The sequence below is a fragment of the Saccopteryx leptura genome, chromosome 9 (assembly GCF_036850995.1).
Source record: "Saccopteryx leptura isolate mSacLep1 chromosome 9, mSacLep1_pri_phased_curated, whole genome shotgun sequence".
NCBI lineage: Eukaryota > Metazoa > Chordata > Mammalia > Chiroptera > Emballonuridae > Saccopteryx > Saccopteryx leptura.
In genome coordinates this window covers 61,061,067-61,073,455 of record NC_089511.1, presented here as the reverse complement: position 1 = coordinate 61,073,455, position 12,389 = coordinate 61,061,067, and the positions used below count along the sequence as shown (strand labels likewise).

Here is a 12,389-nt window from a genome sequence, read left to right as displayed (position 1 = left end):
GCAAATGGTCCCAATCATTGTTGCAACATATTAGATTGTGGAGGGGATTTATGAGATGATTTTATATGTGAGGCATTAAACAGAGAACCTAGCACATAGAAGCAATTGAGCAATAAATGAATGAATAACAGGGATGACCACAGTGTGGGATTCAAATAATTTAACAACTAGTTCTCTGCCCTAATGACCATTTTAAGTATAAAAAAAGATATACCAAAAGGTAGTTTTTTATTTCATGCATTTAATACTTAAATAAGAACAATAAAAGAAGTACACAAAACTAAATTATAAGAAAAAGTTTTACAATATTAATGAAAAAATGTTACATAATATGTGACAAAAAACAATAAAACTGTTATTTAAGATCTTTCCAATGACAGCTTGTCACCTCCTGGTTGTTTGGCACGTTTTCTCTTTATGTTATACATTTGTTTACTGAAGTAACAAACGCAAGGGAATGAAGTGTAGTATTTCAGCAAAGGTATAATGAGTTTTATGAAAGGAATAAATAAATATTACAAGCATAGTTCCATCAAATTTTTTTCACCTATGGACAGAATGCAAGCGCTTAGAATATGATGTTGCACAGATGAATGTTAAAAAAGAATAAGGAATGTAAATTTGTGATTTCCACATTGGGTGGCTGCCCTGTCACCCACCTTAGAGAGAACCCTGGTTACAAGTGCCATTTTAACAACCGGTTCACTGAACTCAACAAAAAATTAGGCATTGGTTTTGCCAAATCAGTATGAACCGGCTGAATCTCACCACTGGGTTTGACTGTCCACCCGTTTCCTTCACCAGCCAACCAGGAATACTTTGAGCGTCACCGCTGGCCCCCCGTGTGGTACCTGAAGGAGGAAGACCACTACCAGCGTGTGAAAAGAGAACGAGAGAAGGAAGATATTGCACTAAATAAACATCACTCAAGACGAAAGTGGTGCTTTTGGAATTCATCTCCAGCAGTCGCCTGAAGTGGAAGAGGGAAAAAGTCAGTAATCCAACACACCACTTTTAAAGGCACTACTGTAAAATTAGTCTTATTATTAGTGATAAGATGTAGTTCAGGTTTCAGGCACTGATCTTCCTCCACTTTTGTGCATTTATCTTGGTTGGGATCAAAGCACAAGCTCACCATCAATGAGCCTGGACAAAAAAGGGAAGTTAACAATGCTCACTGCATTCCTTAAACTTACATGTATACTTTTTTGTTAGAAGGGTTAAGAAACCTTAGTCCATTGTTTCATTTCTTTTTATACAAAGGGAAAAAACCAGCTTTCATGTTTCAAATTCCAAATTGGAAGATATTTTTATATGGTCTCTTGTATTTTGTTGAAATGAAAATACTGTGTATTACTTTATTTTACAGGCCACAAATTAACCACGAAGTCGCCCTGTGATTCTCTGTGCCCACATGATCACGGAGCGCTATCACATAATTAGACAGTTATCCTTTTGTTGTGAAGTAAAGGATTGGATTGAAATTCCCCGAAGTGCAAGTTTAAGAGTGTTTAATCTTTGTTCTGCTGAATAACACTGGTATAATTACCAAGTCAACTCCAAGAATGTTTATTTACAATATTTGCCGTGTAAGTGCTAGTAATTATATGGTTATATGTGCCATGTAAAATAGAGTGATATCAAATCTTCTGTTGTTTCAAATGTCTACATTCAAGAGGATAATCTTTATAATCATTAGAAGGGCTTATTAAATCCCAGCATTATTCAGGGCAAACTCACTGGTGGACCTGAATACAAAAGATACTACAGAGCGTTGGTGTTCGGATTGCTGTGTTAGGGTTTAATGTCTCTCAGTATTCCTTGATCTTGCCATGCTTCTGCATGCAGATTCTTTACTGACTTGAATCTAGTTGGGTAAGGGCAAGGGTCCCTGAACTCTGTCCCACTCTGCAGGCTCATTAACTCTCACCACCAGAAACAAACTTCCTCAGGTCTCTCACCTGCGGCCAACTTCATTTGTAAGACACGTATTTTTTAACTCTTCCCAGGGAAAATCCATGTTGCTGCAGAAATAGGCTAAGGCAGACCACCCACCCCTTCTGAAACTCAGTAGGGCTTGTGAGGGTGCAAAGCTGGAGGCTGAGTCGTCTGGGGTCCCTGCGTTCTCTGATGCAGACAGGAGTCTAAGAAATGGTGCTATTGTGAGTTCGTTCTGACCCTTTGTCATTCTGAGTTTTCAGTGTTAAAATACAGACTACTGAGCAGGGGAGATCTCAAGAAGTAGTCATCGCTTCTCTGTAAATTAAAATGTTACAGCACTCAAACAGAGCATTTTAGGGCCACAGCTACCATGGGATATTGTGTGGTGAAAGCTTGGGCTTATGCTGTTGGGAGGGCAACTTATTGAAGCTAAAGGTTGTGGATTTGTTTGTGTTTTTGGTTTTTTTCTTGCTTTCAGAACTTGGAAAAGAGACAGTTGAATCCAAAGTTGACAGTCATATGCATTTGAAAATCAATTCAGATTACATATGGGCATTTATTACCAACAGTGGAAACACACCAGATACAATAGTTTGGAGAGGCCCAGAAATGCATCACCCTTTCACGACAGGTGAGAGGGGCAATAGAGTACAGATGAATGGTTGTAAATGCATCTGCTTTAATTTTTCTTCAGTAGAGTTGTAAATCATTAATGGAAGGAGAGAGGAGACAGAATGAGAGAATAAATAAATGTCAAGACTCCACAAGAATCGGCATATATCCTGTCATTAAATGGTAGAGGCTGAGTATTCATTGTATAGTCAGAGTTGGATTTACACAACCAAAGTTCCCATTTGATTGTAATCTTGCCAAAAACATAATGGACGTATAAATGAACCTGGGGTGTAAGCAATAATATCCACTAGTGTTTGTTATCAGCTACTCTGACCAAGTGGCTGGTTCATTTGGTTGATGCTGACTATGGCCTTTAACCATGGTGGTTTGTTTGTGGTTTTTATTTCACAAAAAGCCAATAAAAATGTTTAGCTATAAAATGGCTCCAGTTTTTTTTTTAAGGACTACAATCATTATCACGAGTGTAACATTAATAACTTAAAAAAAAAACTATCAAAACTTTAAAGGTGCTGGGTCATGGGGGTTTGTGTATGCCCCAGTAAGAAGGCAGCCTGAATGACTATCATCTTTGGGTTAGGTGTTACCGGCCATGATGTCTATGAGGGTCCGATTCACTGTTCTTGGCTAATTTGGTTGTGTCACTAGACGTGGCACAGCATTGGAAAAAACAAGTGATGTCTCTACTCTAATGAACTTACTATAGCATGGGTTTGAGCCATGTTCAGCAATTAAGTGAAAGTTGGCATTGGTGGGCTCATGGAAAGCAGTCTTTCCAGAAGCATGTCTGGGAAAGCCTTTAGAAAAGTGTGTAAACAACTTCTGTGTTTCTAGGTGGTGTAATGTTTACCCACGCTCAGAGGGAAGAAGAGTCTCCAATTAGATCCCAGAGGGGGGACTTTTCTGAGTGGCAAATTTATAAAACTCAATGGAAAGTTGACAACTAAAAAAATAACTGCAGAAAGAAGGCAATGAGATTTCCTACACGTTCTTATACCTTTAAGAGGTGGGTGGTCCATATCATGGCACCTTTCATATAATGCATACTAATGGAGTCTTACCTATAGAAAGTCTTAGTCTAAGTTTCTCCTAGGGCAAAATGTGGCAAATCACCAAGAATTTCAATAGCCCCGTATTGGCACTCTAGGAACCACAAATCCCACTGGTTTAGAGATCGCAAGTATTTTCATTATGGACATTCAAGAGCAAGATGAGTACAATGTTTCTAAATTTTATTATTTTACATATTTTCTATTGTATGATATATCCCAAGGACACCATATCACCAACTAAAAAAAAAGAAATGCACCTCCATGTTTATGGCAGCATTGTTCACAATAGTGACGATCTGGAAACAGCCCAAGTGTCCGTCAGTGGACAAGTGGATTAAAAAACTGTGGTACATATATACAATGGAATACTATGGGGCTATGAAAAAGAAGGAAATATTACCCTTTGTGACAACATGAATGGACCTGGAAACTATTATGTTAAGTGAAATAAGCCAGGCAGAAAAAGAAAAATATCATATAACCTCACTCATTTGAGGAATCCAATGAACAATGTGAACTGAGGAACAGAATTGAGACACAGGAGAGATCAAAGTGACAGAGGAAAAGAGGACAGAGGGAAGGGGGATGATAGGATGGGATAAACCTGAAGGGAAGGGGGGAGGGTGTTGTAGGGAGGGGGTCAAGGGAGATGTTGAGGGGAATATGGGGGAGGGGGAATGCATCCGGGGTGACCCTAGAATCTATGTAAACACAACTAATTAAATTTTAAAAATTAGTAAGCCCATTTCTGTAAGAGTTAGAGATTTCAGATATTTGGTCATTTACTATGACTACTTATTTTCAAAGAAATCTCTCAGATATATGGCCATGATGGCAATAAAGTCCAAGAATCTCAATGGGGTAAAGCTGGGAGAAAAATCCCAGTGGTCTGAACACCTTCCACTTAAATGAATTAGATGGTGTTGCTCTGTGCCTTACCACCCAGAGCAGGGTACTAAGAAAGGAAAGTTTTCTATTCATGTTGCTATGATTTTACAGAATTCAAGGGTCATAAAAAATCTGAAAGACTCAGTTTAAACAATCTATAGACTATGTACTGGAAACTTACTTTTTCTTTAGACTTCATATGTGAAATAACAGAATTAGAAAGCAACATTTAATAAGTGTGCATAAGTTCCCTAAGGATTTTTTTAAGGTAGAAAACTAAGAATCTTAGTATTCAAGAGGCCATTGAGAAGCCATCTTATCCTCTCACCTTTCATGAGGGTCAGATGACACAAAATACCAAGACCCGTCTATGGCCATACCACCCTGAACGCGCCCGATCTCGTCTGATCTCGGAAGCTAAGCAGGGTCAAGGCCTGGTTAGTACTTGGATGGGAAATACCAAGACCGGATGTGATTGACTAATTCATTCTAATATCTAACAATTTCCACCGTCAGTAAAGTCTCTTCAAATATCTAAGGTAGCAGGGAGTTAAAATCAGTTTCTCCTCTTTTTGGCCAGAGCCTTTCAAATTCTTTATGACTCTTAAATTCTGCAGAATCATAGCAACTCAGTGAAGGCTGCAGGGAAGGATTCCATCACGAAATCCAATCACCAATGGGTTCCCATGCATGTCCATCACCTTTGGACACTTTGATGTTGTACCTTAGGAGCAGGACCTGGAATCTGTTTTGAGATCTTCACCACAGGGCATGTACATGGTTCACTGTAGTGCCAGGGAGTGGGCTAGTGGTTTTTATCACCAGTGCAATGGTAAAGTGTGGGAGCAGTCTAAAGAACACCAGGCAGCCCAGGGAAAAAGAAAGGACAGGATGCACATATTGTCAATGGCTATGCTTTCAAATTCAGTGTGGACTATGAAAAGCAGAGAGAATGAAATTTATTATGTAACACCATTTATGTAATGGCCACAAACACAAAACAACACGGGACAGAAGAATGCTCGCATATGTAAAGACATACATTAAAAATATGATGGCAGGAAAATCTTATGGAAGAAGGAAATAATAAAAAAGAAAGTCCTTTGTACTGAGTAAAGATAACAGTGCTGAGCAGGGAGGAGCATAGGAGAATTTGGTTAAACTGGACTGTGCATGTAATCTTCAAGACAATAAGACAAAAAACGACTGGGAGCAATAAAAAAGGTGCTCCCAAGTGAGTCAGAGGTTCCACCAAGGTTGGCCTTGGGGTGGCCCAGCCCCGTTCTACAGAGACAGTGGAGGCCCAGTGAGGGGGACTCTCCTCTTGGAAAGTGCCAAACTGCTCTATCCTCCCCCAATCCACCTGCCTCTTCAGTCCAGCCTAATTTTTTTTTCCTTTACTTTCCCATACTTCTTATTTTCTCATTTTTAATCAGTTATAAGCATTAAGCAGCAGGGTTGGTGTTTGGTTTAAGAGAATGTCAGGAAAATACCATATGGCCCTATTGTGCAACATGCAGCGTGTCCTCTCCCTTCGATTTCTTGCCCTGGTAGTCAGCATGCTTAGTTCACAGGTTCATTTACTGAATGCTGACTACATGCCAGGCATTGTGCTTTGCCTAAATCATCTCATTTAATTGACACTGAAAACCCAGTGACACCTGTTGCTAGTTTTTAGGTGACTAAAAGTTAAAGAAGTGTATCTTTTCACACAATGTTTAAAATTAACATTCCATGGGTGTTATCACTCCAGTTGAGACTACTGTGAATCATCAAACCAAAAGGATGTTTCTTTTATCAGATTGGGAGAAAATAAGAAAAATGCCAAAACTTTGGCTAGCATCCAAGCAGAAAGATTTAAATCAAGTCCTTTTTTTTACAGAATGCCTGCAGAATATAACCAGTCTCTTTAGAATTGAAAGTCTATTCAAAATCAAATAAAGTAAATATTCCTTCCCTAGACCACCTTTGGGTATTACCCACTTCATCTACATTTTATTGGAAATCCACTTCACGAAATGTTCTGTTTCTAGAGAAATGGTGAGTTGCTGACAAGTCACTTCATGTTTCCTAATGTTGTTTCAAACACTTTCATGTCTGTGCATGTGTGACTATGTGAGTGATTGACTTCTACCCGGGAGTTATCTACTCCTAAATGATTTTCATATTTTGTAGACTATAATCTGTAAATACATAACTGATGAGGCACCTGCCCGTGAACCCAGTGAAAAACCATGCATCTAAATGGCTTAAGTAAAAATACCCAACTTAAAGGTACTATATCAGCAGAGGGTGGAATTTTCAAATGCAGTCAAAGGGAATGGCATTTCTTCTGAAGCACCGCTTTGACAGGAGGTCATCGATGTTGCCACACCAGTGCCTTTTCATGTTGCATACATCACCTGCCTAATTGGAAATTCAAGAGAACAAAGTCTGCATCGGAAAATAAATTAAGTCACGAGATATAGAGTAATCTCATAAATTAGCATTTTAAAAGAAAGAGTGTACATCTGTGGCTCAGAGTGCTTAATTCTACTTTCTTGGTTTCTGCCAGTGCCCTTCTTCCTCTTTTTATTTTTTAAAATGTTTCTTAGCCTTTTTTTTTCCATTATGCTGCTTCTTGCACATACACATGCACATACAACAAACACATTCTCCCTGGCTACCTTCATGTCTTTTATGCAATAGTCACATTCTTCTAGGAAAAAAAAATTATTGCTACTAACCCAGTGCAAGAAAAACCTAGTCAATCTTCAGTTTGCAGGAAAGCATTCATTTTAGAAATGTTGAATGCATAAAATAGTTTCCAAACTTGGGATCTAGACCTGACTCTGGGCTTTAATAAACAGCATTCCTCTAAATGTCCAAAAGCTAAGTAACCCTTGTAGCTGCAGCCACAAGGCAGTATCTCCCCTTGGATAATTTTTCTGGTCTTATTCAGATGATTTTGTGTGTGTGGGGGGGATAGTTTTATTGATTCATATTTCTTCTTGCAACTTGCTGAGGGAGGAGGAGGAGAAAATATCTCAGTGAGGTATCTTTTGGTTTTCTTTTCATAGTTTGGGTTGTTTCTAAGTGATGGATATATTGATAATAGGGGAGAATGATGTTTCTATGTCTGATAATAATCTTTGCTGAAACTAGTTCTTTCCAAAAATAGCATTCATCTCTATTTCAATGGGGATGTTCTTCTTGACTATGCACATCCTAAAGCAGAAATGATTGCATTCAAAATCAATTAGGATATATCTGTCCTTTTGTAAAAAACATTTATTATAAACAAGGTCCTCAAATGACAGCCATGATCACATGCTTTTATTGAGAGGTCTTGACCCAAAAACTAGGCAGGAAGTCAGGACCTTCCAGGTTGAAGATAATTCCAGATTTCATTTCTCTAAAACAGACCACCGATTGCCAGCAAATTTTGATAACAAGTTCACTTTGATCTTCAAGTCTGGAGGAGTGCATTGCAGCTGTCTCATTTCCATTCCACCCTCTCCCTCACCTTCAACCTGAGCCCTGCTTCTAGGCACAGCCCTGGAGAAATTCCATTTGAACAACATCATAGCATATGTAAGTATACGATGCAAATGAAAGTCTGGGATGCTTTGTGGTCGGACGGGTAGAAAAGGTCCACTTTTCACATCCTACAGAGGTTCATACTGAACATCTTATAACCCCAAATTTCTGGCATCAGAACTAACTTCCTCATCTGCTACATTTTGTCTCATCTTCTAAAACTTTGGGATCATATGTTGATTTAGTCTTCCTTCTATCTTGCCAATGGGTTGATCTGAAGATTATCACCAGTCATTTCAATTCATCTAAAACTCTGAATTTCTAGTATGTGCCAAAAATAGTATGAGACCCTGGGCTAGGGCCTCAGAGAATATCCAGTATTTAGTTGGACACGCCCAAATAATAACAACAACAAGACAATAAGTGAACATGCCAAAATTAATGTTATAGATCAGGTATGGAAAACAGCTTTCATTTCATCTGCTAACTCAGATCAGTAATGCATGATTGTGTTGTGAGTTATTCTGAGCGTAATCTAGGCTCCAGGGCAAAGAGTGATGGTGTTGCTTAATGGTGTCTGACATGGCTGTGGGAGAGTGAACTAACATCGTACTTGTCAAGTTTGATTCACTCCACAGATATTGACTGCACAGATACCTAATATGTGCAGGTAGTTTTCTGCATATCAATGTTTCAATCATTATGGAGTTTATATGCCATTGTGGGAGGCAGGCAATGAAAACCAGCAAACAAATATGTATGTTTATTAGATAAAGGAAAAGAAGGAAGCAGAAAGAAAATAAACAAGAATATTATTTTAGGGCAAAATGGCAAATGTGGTCAAAAGGAACAAACTTCCAGTTATAAAATAAATAAATCTGGATATATGAAGTACAGCCTGGTGACTATAGTTAATAATGCTGTATCATATATTTGAAAGTTGCTAAGAGAGTAGATCTTAAAAGTTCTCAGCACAAGAAAAAACTATTAAACTATGTGTGGAGATGAATGTTAACTAGATTTACTGTGGTGATTATTTAGCAATATACACAAATATTGAATCATTATGTTGTACAGCTGAAACGAATATAATTGTTTTATGTCAATTATATCTCAATTTTTTAAAAAAAAAATACCATTTCAGTCAAAAGTGGTCAGGAAGGTCCTCTTCAAGTAGGTATTTGTTATGTGAGAAGAGACCTGAAGTGAGTGAGTCAGTCAGAAATGTGGAGATGACACAGCAGGTTAGTGTGTCTCTAATTCACAATATTTGGTTATTTAAGACTTGGAGGCCAGGGGCAACTCAATGGCTAGGGGCTGGAATCATCTGGAGATATCTACAGTTGTGTATTTGGTTTATGCCAGCTCTTGGCTGAGACCTCAGCAGGGCTGTTGACTAGAATGCCTGCAAAGGATTTCTCTATGGGGTCTCTCTGCTGGTGCTGGTTTAGTCCTTCTTAAATGGCAGCTTGGTTCCAAGAGTGAGTGTCCCCAAAGAAGAAGGTAGAAGTATATGAAATATTTTTGATTTAGCCTTGGGAGTTACATGGTGTCACTTCTACCATACTCTATTTCTTGAGGCAGTCAAAAAGTCCATCCAAGTTCAAGAAAAGAGGACACAGACTCCACCACTCAAAGGGAGGCATGTCAAGGTCAACATGTAAGAACATGTAGAATGGGAGATAGTGTTGCTGCCATCTGCCACAATATCTTAGAGTTGGGTGCTTTAAAATGACATGGAGAGGCAATGAAGGATATTGGTCAAAAGGAACAAACTTCCAGTTATAAAATAAATAAATCTGGATATATGAAGTACAGCCTATGCCCCAAAGAAGAAGAGGTAGACTCAAGACTCAGAGCAAGGAAGAAAAGCTCTGTCACCACTCATTCTATTGTTTGACATCTTTCACATGCAAAGCTACTGCCAGGACTGCTCTTTGATTTTTCTGGCCCAGTTTCCTGCATGAACCCATGCTCACTTAGGCACTCTACCCACTTCACCTGAGCTTTTGGTCACTGAAATGGTCACATCTACAAATGGGCAGCCACCATGCTTCAGCAGCTTCCACTGTCTGAAGATCATTAACCCCGATGAGGCTCTACTGTTTTCCTATTGGCTCTCCCAATTAAAAAAAACAATCTCTTTTAGAGCCATGCCCTCTCATTTTCCTCACGCAGACTCTCCAGAGAGGATCTGAACTTTTTGAACTAATTGCTTTTGGCTCAGTAAAAGTTTAAAGAACAAATACTTCTTCATAAGCAACAACAGCAGCATCAACAAAAAATTTTTTTTTCAGTGGAGGAACTAGAAAGCCTAAGAGTCCATTTAATATACTGAAGAGGTGGTGGCCAGATATCTGTGTTTTTAAGGTGTATGGGTGATTCTAATGTGTGTGAACATTGAGAACTCTCCTATCTGATCTGTCCTGCCTTCCTTCCTGCCTGCTCCCCCTACCCCTCCTTCCCTTGCTTAAGTGCCCCAGCCCCACTGGTCTTCTTGGCCAGCCTTTAATAGACTAAGTGTGTTCTTGTCTTCTTCTTGCGGTCTCTGCACATGCTGTCCCCTCAGCCATCAGATACTATTTCTCTGGTTATCTGTTTGACTTATTGCACCAGGACCACAAAGTTCAAGAAACAGCCCTCTTTCTCCTTGGATGTTCCACCGCATAGGCTCCTTTGAGTTTCTATCCATTTATTATAGCCATCTTCAAGGAGGCCAAGTGGGTTCACATTATACCTAGAAGTCACTATCTCAGCTTAGAGTTGGAAAAGAAGTCAGCCTTGAAGTTCTGTAATTACACATACCATGCTCACTTGTCTGTTTCTACCATCAGAGCCAAGAAGCAGTGACTCGGCCTCCCACATGGCTCCTTGTCTGAAAATTGTCTCTGCATGGTTTCTAGGTAAACTCATTGTTCTACCTTCTACCCAGCCCCCAACCTGGCTGCATGTCCAAGCACTGTCTGGCTTCTCTTTCTCTCTCTCTCTCTCTCTCTCTCTCTCTCTCTCTCTCTCTCTCTCTGATTCTAAGGAGCTGCGTGTGTGAGCAGGGATGGAATGGGAAGAAACAGCCAGCAGAGATAGCAGTTTGGAGGCCCCAAAGTAGTGATAAGAGCCAGAGGAGGGTAGTGTTGGGGAGAAAAAATGTCCTCTTTCTCCCAGGGTACCTTTCCAAAATCAGGCATCCTGTCTCTTTTTATCAGAATCACTAATTCATATGTATTCTTGGGCATCATCTGGCACTATAAAGTTCCAGATGTTCTGCCCTTGGCTTTCATAAACTTCACCAGGAACTGATACTCAGATCACCCAAGGTGAATGGAAACGCGGCAGATTATATCTGAGGCAGGTGATGGAAAGGGCGTTCATCCAATAGGTTTCCTGGAGCCATCCAATTGCCGAACCTGGAGCCCAAAGCTCTTCACAATAGTATAATTGGCATTTTCATCACCACAGACACAACAATTTTAGAAGGTACTCTCAACCCCCTTGTCCATGTTTCCGTAGTTTTCGCACCCCTCTTTATGATGGTGGAGTCTTGGGCAACAGTTCCAGAAGCTCCTTCTACCCGTCAGTTCCCCTGCTGCAGAGCAGGGGCCGACCTGGTTGGTGGGAGTGCCACTCACTGGACAGGGTTGCGGTCTCTCTTTTTCCCGCCTTGAGGAAGTGCGGGAAGGGCCAGTACTCTGAGATTCCCTGCTCAACAGAAAGAATCTATGGGTCAGGACTTCAAGAGGCTATCTGGAGGCCACCATCCTCTCAGGGACCTTTCTTTCTGTGCCAGCAATGGAGGTGGGAACAGACAGCACACTGTCCCTAAAGCCATTTGGGCTTCCTCCACCCACAACTTCCCATAGATAGGGGCTAAGGCTAGGGTTTGTGAAGCAGCAGCAGGCCCTCACCTGGCCAAGGCCCCAGCTAATCTCCCTAATCAGCTGTATCAGGAAACTCATATATTAGGATTCTTGGGCACTTGATGCCATAGTATAGCTGAGACTTTTAAATATATATATATTGACTTTATTGGGGTGATGTTGATTAATAAAATTTTATAGGTTTCAGGTGTTCAATTCCATAATACATCATCTTTCTATTGTACTGTGTGTTCACCATCCTAAGTCAAGACTTTGAATACCTTCTGACCACTTATATCTTCTTACTACCAATTAAAACCCGAAAGCAGGAAAAGAAGACTAAATGATCCCCAAGCACACAACTACTAACTTTTTTTTTCTCCACTCATTATGAGCCTGGTGCTGTCCTCACTCGATTTTATTATGCCAGCCCTAATGCAGACCCTATGTTAAAGTGGGGGCCAGAGGCTCAGGGAGGATGCTGCCAAGGTAGGAATAGGAA

At 40.0% G+C, this 12,389-nt stretch overlaps 1 protein-coding gene across 9 annotated transcripts in view; it reads left to right on the top strand.

Annotated features, from left to right (window-relative positions):
* The window catches only part of RHOBTB1 (Rho related BTB domain containing 1), a 149,680-nt gene extending 146,684 nt beyond the window's left edge, over positions 1–2,996 (top strand). For 8 of the 9 annotated variants that reach the window (XM_066348390.1, XM_066348392.1, XM_066348394.1 and 5 more), the window contains one exon: positions 805–2,996. In XM_066348390.1, coding sequence (XP_066204487.1) covers positions 805–974 — 170 coding nt within the window. In that variant the 3' untranslated portion in view covers positions 975–2,996. The remainder of the gene's footprint in view (positions 1–804) is intronic. The other variant, XM_066348389.1, reaches the window with a different exon arrangement.
* Positions 2,997–12,389: the final 9,393 nt, after the last annotated feature.